This window comes from Gastrolobium bilobum, unplaced genomic scaffold, assembly GCF_033153095.1.
Source record: "Gastrolobium bilobum isolate Gb01-03AN ecotype WA unplaced genomic scaffold, APGP_CSIRO_Gbil_v1 utg4838, whole genome shotgun sequence".
In the NCBI taxonomy this organism is placed as follows: domain Eukaryota; kingdom Viridiplantae; phylum Streptophyta; class Magnoliopsida; order Fabales; family Fabaceae; genus Gastrolobium; species Gastrolobium bilobum.
In genome coordinates this window covers 53352-73828 of record NW_026895468.1, presented here as the reverse complement: position 1 = coordinate 73828, position 20477 = coordinate 53352, and the positions used below count along the sequence as shown (strand labels likewise).

General features: G+C 34.7%; 1 protein-coding gene across 1 annotated transcript; it reads left to right on the top strand.

Moving 5' to 3' along the window:
* Window positions 1-640: 640 nt before the first annotated feature.
* Window positions 641-19734, top strand: LOC133313401 (probable glutathione S-transferase). The gene is made up of 5 exons (XM_061514768.1): window positions 641-1008; window positions 1566-1864; window positions 18112-18135; window positions 18524-18848; window positions 19268-19734. Exons 1-5 carry the CDS (start codon window positions 688-690, stop codon window positions 19619-19621), a joined length of 1323 nt encoding a protein of 440 aa, XP_061370752.1. The 5' UTR covers window positions 641-687; the 3' UTR covers window positions 19622-19734.
* The last annotated feature ends 743 nt before the right edge of the window (window positions 19735-20477 follow it).

Here is a 20477-nt window from a genome sequence, read left to right as displayed (position 1 = left end):
CGACCTAGCCTATATTAGGTCAGGCTTAACATGTTATAAATAGTAAAATAGAACAGACTTACGCTTTTAAAAAAACAAATTTAGCAAACAGGTCATAGGCTTTTTTTGTACATGTTGGGCCTATAAGCCTAGAGGTCGGCCTATATCATATTATTTAGTTAAAATATAATAAATAAAACTATTATTTTAATAATTTTGAATAATAAAATAATATTATTTTAATTATTCTTTTAATTGTTTAATGTTTAATAGGCTTAAACAGGCTAACAGGTCTAGGTTAAAGCTTTTATTTTTTAAATACAAGTCAGACCAAACTTGTAATTTGGGACCTATACGGGCTAATATGTCAGATCATACCCAATATTTTTTACACAGGCCTAACCTATTTAAACCAAAGCCTAGCCTATTTACAACCTTATTCTTATGCATATCTCTTTACTAATATTATTTTTTTACGTTTGATTTATATTTTTTAGATTTCTCTATGATTATGTATATTTATTTTTCATAATTTAAACATGTTTTTTATCTTACTTTTTCTCTCTATCAATTTATATTTTTCATATTTTGTATGAATTTTAAATTAATCTTTCGGACTCTATAAAGGTATTAGAGGACCAAAAGACTCAATTATCAAAATATAAAAGTAACTTGCTAGTTGTTTATGTGGAGAATTGAAGTGCTGCAATGGCTGCTAGTCAGGAAGAGGTAAAGCTTTTTGGAGTTGTGGGAAGCCCATTTGTGTGCAGGGCGCAAATTGCTCTTCAGTTGAAGGGAGTTGAATACAAATTTGTGGAAGAAAAGTTGAACAACATGAGTGATCTTCTCCTCAAATACAACCCAGTTTACAAGAAGGTTCCTGTGTTTGTTCATAATGACAAGCCCATATCAGAGTCCCTTGTGATTGTTGAGTACATCGATGAGACATGGAAACACAACTCCATCTTGCCTACTGAACCTTACCAAAGAGCCTTGGCTCGTTTTTGGTCCAAGTTCATAGATGACAAGGTAACTACAATTTTATTTTCCTGCTTTATACTGACTCCTCCCATTATATGACACCTAAATGTGAAATCACTTAATATGATTGATCGAATAATTTAAGAACTACCTTATATTATTGTTATGATTTGTAAATATTATGGAATCTTAAAGGATTTTGGTAGACTTTTTAATTGAAGAAAAAAATGATTGTTGGATTCTAACCACAAATAATATGGAAAGTACCATAACCAAAGTTACCGCATAACTAAGGGTTTTTTGTTTCTCATATTGTAAGAGATAAAATTATTTCTTATATACACATAGAAATATATAAGACCCATGCGGGTTCAAGAGAAGAGAAAAGAAGAGAAAATAAAAAATAAAATGAGCTCATACAGTTTTGTGTTTATATAAGATAAAATTATTCCATATAACATGACAGAAATTTAATAAGTACCAAAAAAGTAAAGCTTAGAAGAAATTCCTTTCAACAAATTTTTTTATTTCTTTTAACTCAATCTAATTTTTGTTTGTCCTAATTATTTTCTATCATATACAAGTACTTTATTTTGTGAAATCAGTGCGTGGCAGCTGCATGGAAAGCTGCTTTTACCGTAGATGAGAAAGAGCGCGAGAAAGCTGTTGAAGAATTATTTGAGGCTCTAAAGTTTCTTGAGAATGAGCTCAAGAACAAGTTCTTTGGAGGAAATGAGTTTGGCCTTGTGGATATTGCTGCTGTTTTCATCCCTATAGTTCAAGAAGTAGCAGGGTTGCAATTGTTCACCGCTGAGAAATTTCCCAAGCTCTACAAATGGAGCCAAGATTTTCATAGCCATCCAGTTGTCAAAGAAAATATGCCTCCTAAAGACCAACTTTTTGCGTATTTCAAAGATCGCTCCGAAAGCCTTGCTGCTTCAAAATAGTCTAATATAAAATGAGATTCAGAATTTCAAGGGAAAATTATATGAAGTACTTCTGTGTGAATTTCATTTCAAAATGGAATATGTAACATGGACATCGTTGAACAGTTAGACTATCCATTATTGCTTATAAATTAAGCTTGCTAAACAACAGTACTCTAGTTAACACCGTATTTTGTCCGCATCTCTTATGTATTTAAAAATCCTTAAAAAAATATATAGTAATAATAAGATGTTTCCTTATTTCTGGCTTGTACAATTATTTAGTACTAATGTTAATTATGGCTTAGCTCAATGTAAGAAGATTACCAGTATATTTGGTTAGTTTCAATAGGTAGTTCCCAAGGAAAATTATTATTATTTTTTATACAATAAATTGAAAAATCAAAACAGCAAAATACAAAATAAAGAAAATAAAAACCAACAAAAGCATAAAAACAAAAAAGAAATAAAACTATCCCATTCCTTTTCTAGGATGACAAACGCCAATAGCATCTGTCTGAAGCAACAATCTTAATGGGGTAAGAAGAACCACAAAGATAGACTCATCTGGCAAAGAAGAATTCAGAATAGGGAGATTAACTAAACAATCAGCACAACTGTTGGCTTCTATAAAAGCATGTGTAACCAAGACCTGCCAATCATGATTCAAAAGTGCCCGTAAACGAGTCAACAAACGATACTCACGAGCTACACCACCATGATTAGTGAGCAAAGCGACCACCGAAGTAGAATCGCTTTCAAGGATTAGACGACACCAACCTTTGTGCCACGCAATATGAAAACCATATCAAACTCCTCGTAACTCAGCTGCAAATGCATTACAAATACCAATACAAGCAGAATGTCCAAGAACTCAATTCCCTTGGTAATTACGAATTAAACAAACACAAGCAACAACATCAGGAACTTCCTTAGCAGCACGTACCATCAGTTTTAAGTTTAACAAACCCAAATGAAGGAAAGTCCCAACGAACCAAAGCCTCCACTGGATGAGAAATAGAAGAGGAAAAAGACCCCAATACGTCAGCAAGAGTACGTTTAATGACATCAGCAGAATGAGGCAGCGAAGGAGCTATCAAATGAGAATGAGCAACCTCATTTCTCCAACACCAAATCTGAAAATAAAAACAGGAAAAATAGAAGACCAATTATGGATATCTAAGTTTTTTGTAAACCAAAAATCATGCAACCAAGAATCAAGATTTCCCATGAAGAATTCATCCTGGTGCATCAGAGGAATAAATTTGCACCATAAATCACGAACAACTGCACAGTCCCGAAAAACATGAATAATAGACTCATCTTCACTTTTACAAATCAGACAGAGACTCTCCCAATAGACCACAAGGCAATTCATAATTTAGTAGGTAATCTCCCATGAGCTAAGCAAAATTATCATACGATGGGGACCAGGCCACTTCCAAATCTTACGCCAGCACCAAGCCTCCCAACCATCATTCCAACCATTATGTGTCAACTCACTAAGCAAAGTCTATATCCCCTTGACCAAAATTGAGTCATCTGAACCCAAGGACCACAACTCTCTGTCTGGGGGATCATTAATTGAAGGGGGAAATACACTACGGATATGATGAATAACATTAATAGGGAGCCAAGTTGTAAGCAACTCACACTGTCACCTGCCAGAATATGAAACATAATCAGTAAGACATTTCGATTTTCCAGAAAGAGGAAGATTCAAAGCTAAATCTTCAAGTTTCACGTCATGAAATAACCAATTGTCATTCCAAAATGAAATTGTATTACCATCTCCAACTTGTCAATATTCATGAAATTGAACCTTGGCCCAAACATGACATAAATGAGACCATAACCGAGAACAACCAGCAGAAGCAGTAAAAGAAATAGAACTACTACTACCATATAAAGCATGCAAGATTCTTCCTCACAATGAATCCTCCTCACAGCAGAGCCTCCATAACATTTTACCCAAGAACACTTCATTCATTACCATCCTTATATTCATTAATATCCCATCTTAAAATGTGAGCAATTTTTTGATTATGCATGTCTCCTTAGATAAAATTCCAAATAAGTTTCTCAATCTCCTTACAAACTCCAACAGGTAACATGTAACATCCCAAAGGCTGCCAAGGGCTGGGAGTGATCGCCAGTGCAAGAAGAGGTGCGGACAATAAGCGGCTCATGTCAAATCTTGCACCCAGAATGAATCTAATCAACACCCAGAAGAGAGGGATTCTAGAGACTGTGCTGGTATGAGATGGTACAGTTGGGGATAACTTATAAGAATTAATTAGTACTACCTATACTAACAAGATACATCTACTTTTCAGTAGCCTGGAACAGAAGAACTTCTTAGTTAAGCGTGCTTGACTTGGAGCAATTCTGGGATGAGTGACCTCCTGGGAAGTCCCATGTTAGTTTGTGGGGACAATCATCGATCCTTGTAAGTTGTCGGGCGTTACATTACATACCACGTTGCATGTGAAAATAAGGAATCGAAGAAAAAATAGATTTAACCAAATTTATATGCTCAGCTTGAGAAAGAGAAAGTCGTTGCCAACTACCTAACCGGAGGATAATTTTTAAAAGATATGAATATAATGTTGCTTAGTAGCACAACCGTGAATCATCCAACCTCCGAGATATCTCCCAATATTTTTTGTTCTCTTAAAACCACATCTAACTGACAAAAGATCAGCAAGTTGCTCCGGAGTATTTTCAGAGAAATAAATAGAGGTTTTAGATACACTAAGTTTTAGGCCAGAAATTTCTTCAAACAAAGAAATACATTTAAGCACTACCTCTAATTGCTCTATAAAGGCTTCCGCAAAAAGGAGCAGATCATCTGCAAATAAGAAATGGGAGACACCAGGTCCATTGTTACCCGCAACAATAGGCTTCAACAACTACTCCTTAACTATTGTTAAATTAATATGTGTAAGCTTCTCCATTGCAAGCACAAAAAGATATGGAGACAAAAGATCACCTTGTGAAGGCCCCTAATAGGGATGAAATTACGAGTAAGCCCATCATTCCCCAAGATATTAATAAAAGAAGAGGTAACAACCTCCATGATAATAGTATGCAACTCCTCCGGTATCTTCATCTCTTCGAACACACTCTTAAAAAAATCGCAACTCAGATGGTCATATGTTTTTCATAAAACAACTTTAATTGTGAAAAAGCAGCGTCTTGACTTCATTTTATGCATCCTATGAATTAATTCCAGGGCATAATAATATTATCATGAATATGTCTCTCAGGCACAAAACTAGCTTCGAACGGAGAAATTAATCGCTTCATAATCAATTGGAGCTGAGAGATAATTATTTTGCCTATATTTTTTTACACAACCGAGCATAAAGAAATAGGCATGAATTGACTGATCAGAGAAGGAACATTCACTTTGGAAATAAGAACTAGTAGCGTAGAGTTGATAAATTTAAAATGCTCCGGATTCCTCCAAACATCAAAGATGCAATTAAAAAGCTGGTCTTTAATAAGCAGCCAATTTTTTTGGAAGAAAATAGCAAAAAAGCCATCCCTTCCAATAGCCTTATACGCACTCATCCTAAAAAGATTATTCACCCTAATATCCTCCAAATTAGTAGGACATCAGCCGCAGGGATACACAGCCATAGATTATTCGAAGACAACCAACGTCTATTCTCATATTCCTCCATAGATAAATTATAGGAAAAGGAACAAACATGATCCCTCAATAAAGAAACATCATTAATCCACTCCCCAACTTCATTTTTAAACTTCATAACCTTGTTACGGCATCTTCTGCTCACTGTTTGCATATGATAAAATTTAGTGTTATAATCACCTTCGGTAATCTATTTACGCCTGGATATTTGGAACCATAAACGCTCCTCTTGTTTAAGAGTCAAATTAAGCAGCCCTTGAAACTTAAGCTCCAAAGCCTCCAAATCACTAGAATCACAAGAAAGGCGTTGCTGCTGAACAAGCGTTATCTCAGATAACAGCGATTCCTTTCTCTCCTGAATGAAACCATAGACCTCCTTATTCAGCTTACGCAAATGAGGCACAAAATTATTTAACATAACAGACAAATCTGTATTTCTCAACCAACGAGACCTCCTTATTCAGCTTACTCCAAATTCGCACAAGAACAATCCAATTTCTTATGGCAAATTTTAATTCGCTAATATTATTCATTGTCCGTTATATTTTGCTATCTTAATTTTAGAATTTAATTCTGAATTCATTATTGATAATTCTTAAAAATTAGTGTAATTCTATTAGCATTATTTTTATTTAAAAATTAGAAGTTATTTTTAAATTTTATTTTACTTTCCTCATATGATATTTACTTGAATATATTTATTTTATCATAACCAAAAGTTCATTAAAAAGATCCAAAATGTCGGATGCTCTGTAAACAAGTACTGATGACAAGGTCTCATAGCCGGCTCGAAGAGTCGAAGCTCGTGGGGATATCGGAGGGAGCCAACTCGTCTCAAAGAGAAAATTAGAGTTGGGTAACTCCAAAAAAAAAAAAAAAAGGTAGTGATGACAAGGACCATTCAGCTAATCACGAAGAAAATTTCCGGTGCAATAAATGTAGATATATCCAAGCTAAAAGAGGGAAGTTTTTTGGATTTAAATTTTTTTATTTATAAATTACATTATCTCATACTGGTAATATATTTTTGAGTAGAGTATTAGCGGTGAGATATAATATATTTTGTAAGTTTGTAAAAAAAAATTGTAAATAAATCTTTTTCTTAAATAAAATTATAAAAAAATATAAGGATATCTTATTACAAAATATCAAGTAAATGGTAAACGGTAGTGTTGATTTCTCTGTAACAAGCTTTTTGTGAAAGTGCTTTTTACTTTGCCTTTTATAAGAGTTATGTTGTAGGAAAAGTAATTGTGTAATGTTATAGAGATTTGTTTTGCGTGCCATAATTTTTTTTTCCTTTAAAATGTGTGGACCCCACAAAATATTGTGTGTGTAGGAAAAAAATTTTGTGTAATGTGAAATGATAAATGCAAAACCCCTTTTTCTTTTCTGTCAAAACATTTGTCCGCATACTTTTGGCCTATGATGCACGGACACGGACACAGATACGGGATACGACACGACACAATACGCCGACACGTTAATTTTAAAAAATGTCATATTTCGACACGTTGGACACGTTTTGATATTAAATAAAATTTAAAAATTTTAATATATATAATATAATTTATATTTAATACATATAAGAGTCCATAATTAGTCATATAACTAATCAAATATTTAAATTTCATAACATAAATATAAATATAAATAATTTTTCGCACTTTATTAATTTTTCATGTCAAATTTCATAACAGAAAAAAATTAATTTATAAATTATTTATTTTATATTTATATTTAGTTAACAAAATAAAATTAAGATTTACAAAAAAAAAAAAAAAACGTATCCGAGCGTGTCCTAACATTGATCGCGGGTCGAAAATAGTTGATCGTGTGTCAAAAAAACGTGTCAAAATGTGTCAAAGAATTAACTGCGTGTCCCTAATTGTTAATCGCATGTCGGACGACACGTTCGAACACGTGTCCCAACGCAAAATTTTGAAAAATGCACGAGTCCGTGCTTGTTAGCTTTTGGCTGTACTCCCCTCCTCTCTTTTACTTGTGGCTGAGTGTAGTAGACATTAGAATAGTCATATGACGTGACTCTTCAACCTAAACATAAGAGCTTTTACAAGGAAAGATGATTTGCAAGATTTTTTAAGGATATTTGATAGAGAGGAAAAAAATTTACTATCAAAATATAATTACCAAAAAAATGATAGAAAAAGTGGGAAAGTAATTTTTTTGGAAAAGTTACTGAAATATTATAAAAAAAAAATTGATGTAAAATTGACTATAAGTTTGAGTGTCTGTGAACATCAAAAAACTGCCATCAAGTTGGTATTTTCAAATGGATATTTTTCTTCATTTTTATACTATAAAAAATTTTCAATCAAACTTTTTTTTTAGGCAAATTTTCCCTACTTCATACTAAATATAATCATTTGTGAATCTCATCTATCAATTTCTTAGTATTCTTAAAAAATTTCACCTATCAAACATCCCCTAAAATTTTGTTGCAAGTGTGCCATTGGTTAGAAAAACAATTATATATTATTTGCTTTTAGTTTATCATGTTAGTGCTGGCTTTTTGACCCTTATAACCCTTTATTATTAATTAATTACCGATTTGACCTTGATTATAAACTATTTCAAAAATTTAACCCCCTCAGAAAACATAACACCAATCTGCCCCTGTTTGACCGTTGACCACCAAGCCTACCCGGGTACACCCCTCTGTACCCGGGTATTTTTTGAAAATTTTTGTCTACCCGGGTAGGGAGGCGTGTACCCGGGTATTGTTCTTCGTACCTGAGAAATTACTTGAATTATTTACCCGGGTAGAGAGGGGTGTACCCGGGTAAATCTTCGACCACCCATTTGGTATTTTTTCTCTCTTTTTTACAGCTAATGAGATAGATCAGTATTATCAAGTTAAGCATGCCTAACCAATTTGAAGAGCTTTTAGCTTTGAGAATGGATTTGGAATTTCCATACATCAACACTTTACTGCTCATCAAAGCGGTCCCTGTTCGTATCGATTATGATGGGGTCTACTTTTATGTACGTCAAAATCGCGCTCCTATATATAAATGTGGTACCGGGTCTATTGGGGAGAGTGAGACGGAAAGAAAATAAAGACAGGGTTCATGGTACAGAAATTTAGTGTGAGCATGCAGCTTTTCATTTTACTGGTAAATGACGAATTATCACGTTCAGGGAAGACATGCATGAGACAAGGTTTGTGGTTGTGGATTTATACTGTTAACTGAGAATTCTCTTTCTGAAATAATCATTGAAAAATATTTGTGTGCTTTACAGACCCAAAAAAGTTGCAGAGGCAGAGCACGTGATGCCTCCATATTCAAAGCTTGGAGAAGAAGAGCATGGGAGATCCAAAGAGTAATCATACCGGGTGGTTGAAGATTTACCCGGGTACACCCCTCTCTACCCGGGTAAATAATTCAAGCAATTTCTCAGGTGCGAAGAACAATACCCGGGTACACGCCTCCCTACCCGGGTAGACAAAAATTTTCAAAAAATACCCGGGTACAGAGGGGTGTACCCGGGTAGGCTTGGTGGTCAACGGTCAAACAGGGGCAGATTGGTGTTATGTTTTTTGAGGGGGTTAAATTTTTGAAATAGTTTATAATCAAGGTCAAATCGGTAATTAATTAATAATAAAGGGTTATAAGGGTAAAAAAGCCTGTTAGTGCTACTTGTCTGTTGTCATTAGTTTATTAGTTTATTATGTTATTTGCTACTTGGTCTTCACGTCATTATACTTGCTTCTAGTTTATTAGTTTATTATGTTACTGCTATTTGTTTTTTGCTACTAGTTTATTAGTTTACTATGTTATTTGCAACTTGTCTTCATCTTATTATGTTTGCTTCTAGTTTATTACGTTAGTGTTTTTTTTTTTTTTTTTTTTTTTTTGTGCTTTATCATTATTTGTAAAGCACTACGCTTTACAAATAAAGCGTAGTGCTTTATTTGTCACTACGCTTTGTCGGCTCTTTGCATTGATGCTTTTAGGTGTAACGCTTAGATTGAATACGATAATGATAAAGCACAGAGTGGGTCATAAAAAGCATTTGACAGCCTAGAATGATACGATTGATTCATTTTTTTAAATGTGAAAACAGCACAAAAAAACTATGCATATTTGGTTATCTATCTTTTTATTTTTGAGTAAATACTATTTTCGGTCCTCAGCAAATTTTTTAATATCCGCTTTAGTCCTTAGCAAATAAAAAAACTATTTGTGATACTTAAGAAATCCAAAATGGATTCATTTTAGTTCTTTTGAGAGACTAATATGGATCTTTTTTGAATTTGTGAGGGATCACGATTTCAACTAAATGGGTCAATTGTGAATTTCTTAGGGACCACGAATAGCCTTTTTATTTATTAGGGACTAAAGCGGACATAGTAAAATTTGCTGAAAAAAAGATATTTAGTCTTTATTTTTTTTGGATCCTAAAATATGGGTGATTGATCATTTTGCCCCTAATTAAATTAAAAATTTCACTTTATCTTCATCCCAAAACTATACATCAGTATGCCTTTACTTGAACGTTACTGATGATGTAATCAATTACATAACCCAAAAATAAGGTTAAAACTTTGGAAGATCAAATTTTTTGGCTCGGGACTTCGAATCAAGTGATCTTTTTCTTATTCTACATAACTTTTTGAGATATACGTACTAAAAAAATCCCAAACCAGAGAAAGCCAACGGGAGCAATGGCTTACTTGGCGAGGGGCAAAGAAAGCCAATAGGGGCGGGGTTCGGGGTAGCTGCCCCAACTAGGTGTGGGGGCAGCACCTTTGGGACCGAGGAGGCCTGATACTAGTGTAGGCCTCTACCTTATTGTATTTTTTCCTCTGGCAAACCATATTCGTTACAGCTCCCCTGGACACCTACCCCCGTTGGCTTTCTCTTCTCGCCAAGTAAGCCACTGCTTGTTGCGATCACGGGAAGTATATTGATCGTCTCGAGTAATAAAATATGAGTAGAATTATTGTTCCACGAGAATTAATTGTACCTAGTACTATTCTCACTATCCCTCTAATTTGGACAGATCAATAAGTGTAGAGGATAATAATTTTGAAATAAAATAAAAAATAATTGAAACAATTGCAATGGAAATAAATTCAGATTAAGAACGCAGAGAATTGAATAGATTTAAGATTAATAACTAAAGTTGCAGTTAGGATATACTTCATCTCTGATGCTCCTTAAGTAGTTTAAATTAATTTCAATAATAATTACCTCAGTTATTTCAAACAATTCATCTTCTAAAAATATTTTGTTAAATCCTAATATCTTAGTGACTTTAACCCTTTAACCTAATTGAAATCCTAATGTCTTAGTGATTCCTCTCATAATAAGCATTAAGTATAATGAATTATAAAAGTTTTCAATTCAAGCAAGCCTATGTCTAGATCATACAAGAATTGGTGTTTTACCCTTGTCAGGATTAAAATTCCAATATACCTATTGTGAATCCTAACCCTCAAATCCATATAAGAGTGATCAATTCCTACAAGGATATAGAAAATTACTCCAAATAAAACACAAGCAATATGAGATAATTTATTAAAGAATTAATTCAAAATAAAATAAGAATTCACAACGGATCCATAATCCTAAGGACAAAAAGAAAACTAGCCAGACATAGTTGGCTGAAACAAAACAAAAACTGAAAAGAAATTATAAGGCATCATGAAGACGAAGAAGAAAAGAAATTAATGTTAATCAATCTCCTTCAAGCTTATACTCTCTGAATTCTTGATCTCCATTGGAAATGTCCCAATAACGCTCTCTCTTGCTCTAAAAACTCTTCCGCCAAAAGGTCCTCGAATAAGGGTTTTAATTCCCTTTTTATATGGTGTAGAAAATCTCCATAAAATCTTTCCCATCAGTCCTCTTTCCAATGAAATTTCTCCTCTTTAAGTGAGCCATGTGTATTTGGCGCTAGTAGCGCCACTCCCATGCTACTAGCGCGGTGAAAATCACACTAAATCGTGGCTCTGGCGTTAAAAGTGTGTGCTCCGTGCGACTAGTGCGAACGATTCGTTCAAAGCTAGCACGTCTACCGTGGCACCCACGCTAATGGAGTGGTGAAACAAGGGCTTAAGGTTGTTCTAGCGCCATCAATGCCAACCTGATACTCTTGGCGCGAGAGGATTGAAATTTACTTCAACTTGCTCTTGTGATTTGATCTCTTTTTCACTGTAAAATTCCTACAAAATAAAAGATTTTAAGTGTGAGTAGGTCTGAGCATGGTTTATATACTTTATTACGAATATGAGCTCCTTTTACTTCAAAGTAGATTAAATCCTTGCTCTAATAAGTCTTAAAAATATTATATGCTGGAGGCATATCACCGCCTTCGTTGGTATCTCTGCTTCGGGAATTTTTCAATGCGTAGATATCAAAAAGTTATGTGAAATAAAAAAAATCACCTAATTCAAACTCCCGAGCCAAAAATTTCTATCTTCTGAAGTTTTACCATAATTTTATGATGATGTAATCGATTATATTAAATTACATCTTTCCACCGTTCAAACAAGGATAGATTGGTGTTAAATTTTTAAATAATTTGAAAATGAGGATATTTTGGTAAATTTTATGGTAAAAAAGAGGCAAAATGGTTGAAAAGCCCCTGATATATTCTTTGGAAGCTTAAGAGTAAAACAGTGAAGTATTAGGGCTAGAATGGTATTTTACATGTTAATTTATACACTAGTCTTTTTTTTTTATACAATAGGAAAGTAAAGGACAAAACAGAAGACTAGGTCACACTAGGTACAAGCCTAGGCCAATGAATTCCAATTTGGTCACTCAGCAGGCGATGTAAACAACCAGGCGGAGGATCATCCAGCATCTGGACATGCCAAGAGAAGTTACTCGCGTGCGCAGCCAACCATTATTTTGATAGATAGATATTATATCCCAATTTGAAAAGAGTAGTAGTGCCTCACGATAGTCATTATTAGATCGTTATTTTTATGGTAAAATATTCAAATTTCCCTGCTTCAATAAATTTTATAACTAGTGAATGTCTTTTATTATTCATGACACTTTTATCTTCGCATTAATTTTAATCATTAAATGTAAGAACCCGCACCGTTAATTTAGGAATTTAATTAATTAATTATGAGATTAATGAGATAATTTCATAATTGACCCTAATAATTATGAGAAGATTTAAATAATTATAGTAAGTGATTGTTAATGTTGAAAGTCACTTTTCTGACGAAAAGTGCAGATACCGGTTCTGCTCCACGGTATAAATGCGTACCGATGAAGTATCCCAAAAAATTACGAAAAGTACGTATATATCACTAGAATAATATCTAGGACTAGCATAACAAGTTTGAAGTCAAAATAATGAGAACTGACGTCAGAACTGATACAGGCTACGTAAAAGCGCGTACGGGCAAAGTGTTGCGAAAAATAAAATAAGAATATGATAATTCCTAGAAAAATGGCTAGGTTCAGAATCCCAAGTTTTGGATTAAAATGATAAGCGGAGCTATTAGTGCTAATACAGTGAGATTAAACTTAAATGGACTATAAATAGTCACTTGCACAATAACCTATGTCAGATTTTGATATTACTTCGTAGGAATTTTTGGTGCATTTGGCTGCCACCCTCTCCACACACTCCATAGCCTTTTTCTACATGAAACTCCACCAAAGTGACCACCTTTCTTCGTAGTTTCTTTACCGAAACACCATAGCTAGGTGTGAGCTAGCATAGTGAGGGAGAAAGGCCTTCCATTTCTGCGTACTTGTTGCTGTTTGGGGTGAGTTGAGGGCTGAGTTCTTTGGTTAGGGGTGAGGAAGTCATCTTCTTAGCACTTGGTGCTCCAAGAAGCTACCTTTGGAGGAAAAGGACCTAGCTTGCAAGGCAAATTTGTGGCCTTGTGAAGTCAGTGTTGTGGGACTGTGTTGGAAGCTCCTAGTGTGTCCCATTTTCTGAGTTTTGAGCCTTGGAGGTAAACCATGATCACCTCCCTTGTATTTTCATGATTTTAGCTTGATTAATCCATTAAATAGGGAAACTTTGATCATTTGAGTTAAGGACTGATAATCTATGTTTAAAATACAGTAATAAACTTCTGTTTGTGGAGAAATTGGACTTAGAACCATTGGAGGACCTTTAAAATCGAGTTTATGCAGAAACTACACGAGTTTCTGCATTCTGTCTGAAAAGTATTCGAATACTTTTCGTGAAGTATTGGGATACTTTTCTGAGAATGGCAATATTCGAATACTTTAGTAAAAGTATTGGGATACTTGCTGGTATTCAAATACCTTAGTAAAAGTATTGGAATACTTGGTGGTATTCGAATACCTTAGTGAAAGTTTTGGGATACTTAGTGGTATTCGAATACTTTAGTGAAAGTATTGGGATACTTTTCTGGAAATGGCATTTTCGAATGCTTTAGTAAAAGTATTGGGATACTTGCTGGTATTCGAATACCTTAGTAAAAGTATTAGGATACTTGGTGGTATTTGAATACCTTAGTGAAAGTATTAGGATACTTGGTGGTATTTGAATACTTTAGTGAAAGTATTGGGATACTTTTATGGGAACAAAAGTATTCGAATACTTATCGGGGAGTATTCGAATACTTTTGCCAAATTAGCCTAAAATCACATAAAACAAGTTGGAAAGCCTTAAACACCTTGTGAAACCTTGGGCTACAAATAATAATGATTGTTTCTGCTATAAACAGACTGTGAGAGTGTTGTTTGGTGACTTTGGGCCGGTGTGAACTCTTTGATTGGATTGATTGCTTAAGAGGTAAGCTTCTGGTCCTCGGATTGATCTGTTGCTTGTTCCACCGACCTCCATGGGAGGGTGATTTATATGCATGTATGCTTTTATAAAAATGATATATGCATTGATATATGCCTGAAACATGTTGATATAGTTGTTGATGTAATGTATGAATGTGATGTTAGTACTTGTACGATCAGGCAGCAACCCTGGTGTGCAAGGCATGAGGCAGTATCCCTCATGTTGGTAGGTAACAGATGTGTATAAACCCTATCATGTTCCCTTACCAGTCGAACCACACTTACATACATCACATGAATAATGAGTTGTAGTATTTAGCTCGTTGAACAAGAGATTATACTGTTATGATTTAAATGCCTTAACATGAACATGCATTGAAATTACTGTTTTGAACTTATATTATACTTGTAAGTGAGATTTATTGTCTTGCTGAGATTTCTTTTTAGTGATCTCACCCCACGTTTGGGGCACATTTTCAGGTTCAGGTACCTCGAGGGTTGAGACCTCGAGCGGCAGGAGGCTGGAACTTAGTTGACTGTTTATGCATGTTTATGCTGATCTTCTTGGATGCCAATTTATGTTTTATTGTCTTTATATTGTCATATGATTTAAGACTCTATTGGGTTTTGTTGCCTTATTTGGTGAGCATGGGGGTTGTCCATGCCACATTGATGTTAGTTATGTGTAAGAACCTGCACCGTTAATTTAGGAAATTAATTAATTAATTAATTATGTGATTAATGAGATTATTCCATAATTGACTCTAATAATTATGAGAAGTCTTAAATAATTATGGTAAGTGATTAAGAATGCTGAAAGTCTCTTTTCTGACGAAAAGTGTAGATACGGTTTTGCTCCACGGTATATATGCGTACCGATGAAGTATCCCAAAAAATTATGAAAAGTATGTATATATCACTAGAATAATATATAAGACTAGCATAACAAGTTTCAAGTCGAAATAATGAGAACTGGTGCTAGAACTGATACTGGCTTTGTAAAAGCCGTACCAAAAAGGTGCTGCGAAAAATAAAATAAAAATATGACAAATCTTAGAAAAATGAGTAGGTTCAAATTCCTAAGTTTGGGAATAAAAATTCTAAGCGTAGCTATTATTGCTAATACAGTGTGGTTAGACTTATTGAGGCTATAAATAACCTTTGGCACAAAGACCTAGTTTATTCTGATTGCCTCCTGCGTGAAATTCTGAGCTTGTGAGTGCAGCCTCCTTCTTCACCATTCTCCATAGCTTTCCCCTCCAAAGAAACCATTTTTCTTCATTGTTTCTCTACCAAATCACCTTGTATGAGTAAGGGCTTGCCTTGGGTGTGAGTAGGGAACTTCTTTCTGAGTTTAGTTTCAGAATTTGTGAGACTTAAGGGATGTGTTTCTGAGTTGTGAGGGTGGAGCCTTTGTCATGGTATTTTGGGCTCCAAGGAGTGATATTTGATGAGAAAGAACCAACCTTTGATCACCATTTTCGTGGCTTGGCAAAGTCAGATTGTTGAGGCTTCTTAGAGAGCTCCAAGAGCACCTCTAGCTTTTGTTTTGAAGCCTTGGGTATGTTCCTAACCTTGATCATGAGTTTTCTTTGTTTAAAGGTTGAGTCTTGGCATGTTAATGAGTTAAATAAGTAACCAACCTGAACATGAACATAAAATTGAATAAAAATGCATGCTTGGACGTCCTAATGGGTTAAAAGTTGAACCTTGGGAGTGATATCTCGCGAAATGCAGAAACTGCATTCTGTCGCGAAATATCCGGATATGATATCCGAATATTGATATCCGGATATGATATCCAGATATGGGGTTGGAAATATCCGGATATGGATATCCGGATATGTCCCCGACAAATATCCGGATATTCTGGGAATTTCGAGACAGTAACTGTATTGTTCATACAGAATGGCATTTTGGGTTTGTGGACCCATGATTGGTTAGTGTGGACTTCTGTAATAATTAATCTAGGTCAGAATCAAAGTGATTAAGGGCTTATGACTTTGTGAGAAGCCTAAAGACATGAAACTTAAAAGGAAAGCGTTGTCTTTATGTTATATGCTTATAGATTATGAGTGTTGATATGATTATTTGTATGAACAGACTGTGAAAGTGCTGTTTGTGGACCTTGAGCTTGGTTGGACTCCTATTTGGATAGTTAGCTTGCGAGGTAATCTTTTGTGTCCTCGGTTTAGCCATTGTTGGTTCCACCATACCCCATGGGGGAATGGCTTATATGCATGATGTGTTTTCATGTATTGATTTATTGAAATGCCTTTGAGCTGTTAAGTGCAAATGCCTTTGAGTTGTTAAGTGCAAATGCCTATGATATGTATGTGATGTTTCGCCTAGACGGGATTATGATCCTGTGGGCAGGTACGACATGGGCGTGTACTATTGTGGGTTGTAGACGTACGTACATACTGCATTCCTCTGGCCAGTAGAATAGTTAACACACATGACATGATTATATGTTGCATTGCACTGATTTTGGAACTTATATTATATTACTGCTTTTGAACTTATATTGCACATGTAAGTGAGCTTGGGGTGGACAAATCCTTGAGGACCCCTTGTTTTATTGAGATTTTTGTTTAGAGATCTCACCCCACGTATAGGACACATATTTCAGGTTCAGGTAACTCGGGGGTTGAGACCTCGGGCGGCAGGAGGCCGGAGCTGAGTCGGGCATTGCTGCTTTTATTGTTATGATTGGATGCTGGCATGTTTTCTGCTATCTTTAGGATTATGTTGCTATTCTTGAGACTATGTTGGGCTTGTTGCCTTATTTGGTGAGCATGAGGGTTGTCCATGCCACATTGATTGACTATGTCTTATTTTGAGTTCGAGTTGTATTAATGTATCAAGATTATGTCCGGACTACGTGTTGTAGATCTGTGACTTAGATACTCACCTTTATTTATATATTGAGGTTATTTAGTGTAGATAGTTGTTTATTGCAATTACATACAGACAATATTTTGAAAGTGAGTTAAGTAATCAACTTGGTAATTGATAATGACGTTATAATTGAAAAGAAAAAGATATTCTGCATTTTTAATTAAGCGTGGCTTAATACGATGACATGATAACAAACCGGGTATACACGAGGTGTTAGATTATGCTTGTAGCTTTGAGTTGTATAAACTATCAGGATTTGTCCGGTCTAGGTGTTGTAGTTCCGTGACTAGAGACGCACTTATTTATATTATGAAGTTATTCAGTGTATACAACTTTTATTGCAATTTGCATACAGTCAATATTTTGAAAAAAAATTAAGTAATCAACTTGGTTAATATTAATGACGTCATAATTGAAAAGAAAAAGTTAGTTTCGTATTTTAATTAACCGCTGCTTAATACGATGATATGATAACAAATCGGGTATACACAGAGTGTTACATGGAACAACAACTAAGCATTTCTTTTAAATAAGAGATTACAACACCTACCAATTGGGTCAGGTTCATCATGAGCTGCAAATCCAATATTTTCAACTTAATAATTGAAAGCTTTACTGGAATAAAATTGATTAGTTTCCTTTAAAAATATTGTATACGTACTCTCTATGCTTTAGCATGATGGATTCATGCTTGTTTCATTGTAGGTTTACAATAAAATATTTAAATAAAAAGATAAAAAAAACATTATCATAGATTTGAATATGAATAATGTGGCGATATAATGAATGTATTCTCGCACCCAAGAATAAAAAAAGAAATCATTGATATGATAAAACAATCAATCCTCAAAATGAGTATAAGGAACTACGGATAATTATACTTTTTAATATTTCGTTATTCAAGCCAAAGTCTAAACAAAATTAATACGTGTTCGATGTTCCAATTAATGTAGATATGTGACGCGTGTAAACCCATGTAAACAATTATATATTTATTTGTTTTTCAAGTCGACTCCACTCCAGTCTTCAATTCTATTATTATTATATTGTCGATGTAATCCCTTGCATCACTTTTGGACCTTTTCCAATATGCATTAATGTATATCAATGCCACCTTCTCAATTTCCTTTTTCTTTCAACTTTTTCTGCACCGTATGATTCTAGTTGACAATTGAATATTATTAAATTACTTTCCTGTACTTTCCAAAAAAAGAAATATTAAATTAGCTTCATGGTTCTATAAAGCCAGAAAACCTTAGCACTCAAGAGACCAGTAACTTCATAAATATTTGTTGAAGTCAAGTAAATTGAAGTAGCTCAATGGCTACATATCAGGAAGAGGTGAAGCTTTTGGGAATTGTGGGAAGCCCATTTGTGTGCAGAGTGCAGATTGCGCTCAATTTGAAGGGAATTGAATACAAATATCTGGAAGAAAAGTTTGATAACAAGAGTGATGTGCTCCTCAAATACAACCCAGTTTACAAGAAGGTTCCTGTGCTTGTTCACAATGAGAAGCCCATATCAGAGTCCCTTGTGATTCTTGAGTACATTGATGAGACATGGAAAGACAACCCCATCTTGCCTGCTGAACCTTACCAAAGAGCGTTGACTCGTTTCTGGTCTAAGTTCATAGATGACAAGGTATAACTTCATTCTTCTATTTTCTTGTAAAGATGAAATCTCAGAATAAGTTTGAGAACTCAAATCTCAATAGTAAAGTATCAAACCTGAAAAAGTTTGAATCCATTTCATTCCATAAATTATACCTCTTGTAAACATATGTTCAAAATCATATCAATGATTAATCAATTTCATTTATAAACTATACGTTATATTATTATTGTGATCTATGAATTATATGGAATCTTATCGGGCTTTGGCAGATATTTTTTTTAACATAAGAATTCTGTAATATGCAAATCTGACAGTTGGTAGTTGAATCTCTAGATAAATAGCTTGTAATTGAGTGATACTTATCGTACGGATGACCATAAAAGCAGATACCATACAGTTGAATCTCTAACATAATTACTAATAAGCACTTTAATTTGTGAAATCAGTGCTTGGCTGCTGCATTCAAAGCTGCTTTCACCCTTGATGAGAAAGAGCGTGAGAAGGGTGTTGAAGAATCATCTGAGGCTCTGCAGTTTCTTGAGGATGAGCTCAAGGACAAGTTCTTTGCTGGTGAGAAATTTGGCTTGGTGGATATTACTGCTGTTTTCATAGCCTTTTGGATCCCTGTTGTTCAAGAAGTATCAGGGCTGCAATTGTTCACCAATGAGAAATTTCCCAAGCTCTACAGATGGAGCCAAGAATTTATCAACGACCCTGTTGTTAAGGAATCCCTGCCTCCCAGAGAACTACTCTTTGCCTTCTTCAAAGCTCGCTATGAAAGTCTTGTTGCTTCAAAGTAGATTACTTTAAGTCGTACTCATACTTTGAAAGGAGAACTGTATGAACCACTTGTCCGTTTTTGTGTTATTGCTGTTTGAATGTCATATCAAATTCATATATGTAACATAGGATTTCTCCTTGTGAAAAAAAATAAAAATCCTTGGATGTTGTTTCCGTTTTTGTTATTTCAGTCAATAAAAGAAAATATTTTTTCCCATTATATAAATTTTGTAGTGGGAAGCATTTCTCTTCCTTCCGAAAATCCTTGAATGCTCATACTTCTTATACTCCTAATGGTAGGAGACTTGAAGTTGCTAGTCAGCTACTACCTTCCAGTGATTAAAATTTTTTGTTCAATATGAAGGACAACATATCTGATATACAAATTGCAGTCAATGAACTACGCATACAAAAAATATTAGTAGAGAGAGCCAATGTATGCTGGCTCAACTGATTGACTAGATGCAGATTCAACACTATTGGAATATTTAAATCTGATGAGTCTCACATTAATTGGTAATGGGTTAAGTGAAGTCCATATAAGTGGAGGAATCTATAAAACCAATGCCTTAAGGTTTTAGGTGATGACATGGTATCAGATCCACTTGATGTGGTTGGTCTAGTTTAGCTCATTGATAGTAATCCTCTGTCATGGGCGGCCCCTTGGACCCGTCTGACAAGTGCAGTATTAGAGTTGGGATGTGTTTGGGCTTAGCCAGGAGTTTGGCTAGGGGACGGATTGAGTACTATTGCCTGGACAATCGGAAAGAGAAGGAGCATACGAATGTTGATGGAGCTTTGCTTGCTCCTCAAGAATCTCAAACATGCTACTAATGTAGTTATTAAGGAAAATCTATGTCAAGCTTTGAATCGTAT

What these genes read in the sequence shown, in the direction of transcription:
- LOC133313401 (XM_061514768.1), top strand. Translation starts at nt 688, where the DNA reads ATGGCTGCTAGTCAGGAAGAGGTAAAGCTTTTTGGAGTTGTGGGAAGC. An exon ending in CCAAGTTCATAGATGACAAG is followed by an intron (nt 1,009 to 1,565) that starts GTAACTACAATT and finishes TTGTGAAATCAG; the next exon opens with TGCGTGGCAGCTGCATGGAA. An exon ending in CTAAGTTCATAGATGACAAG is followed by an intron (nt 18,849 to 19,267) that starts GTATAACTTCAT and finishes TTGTGAAATCAG; the next exon opens with TGCTTGGCTGCTGCATTCAA.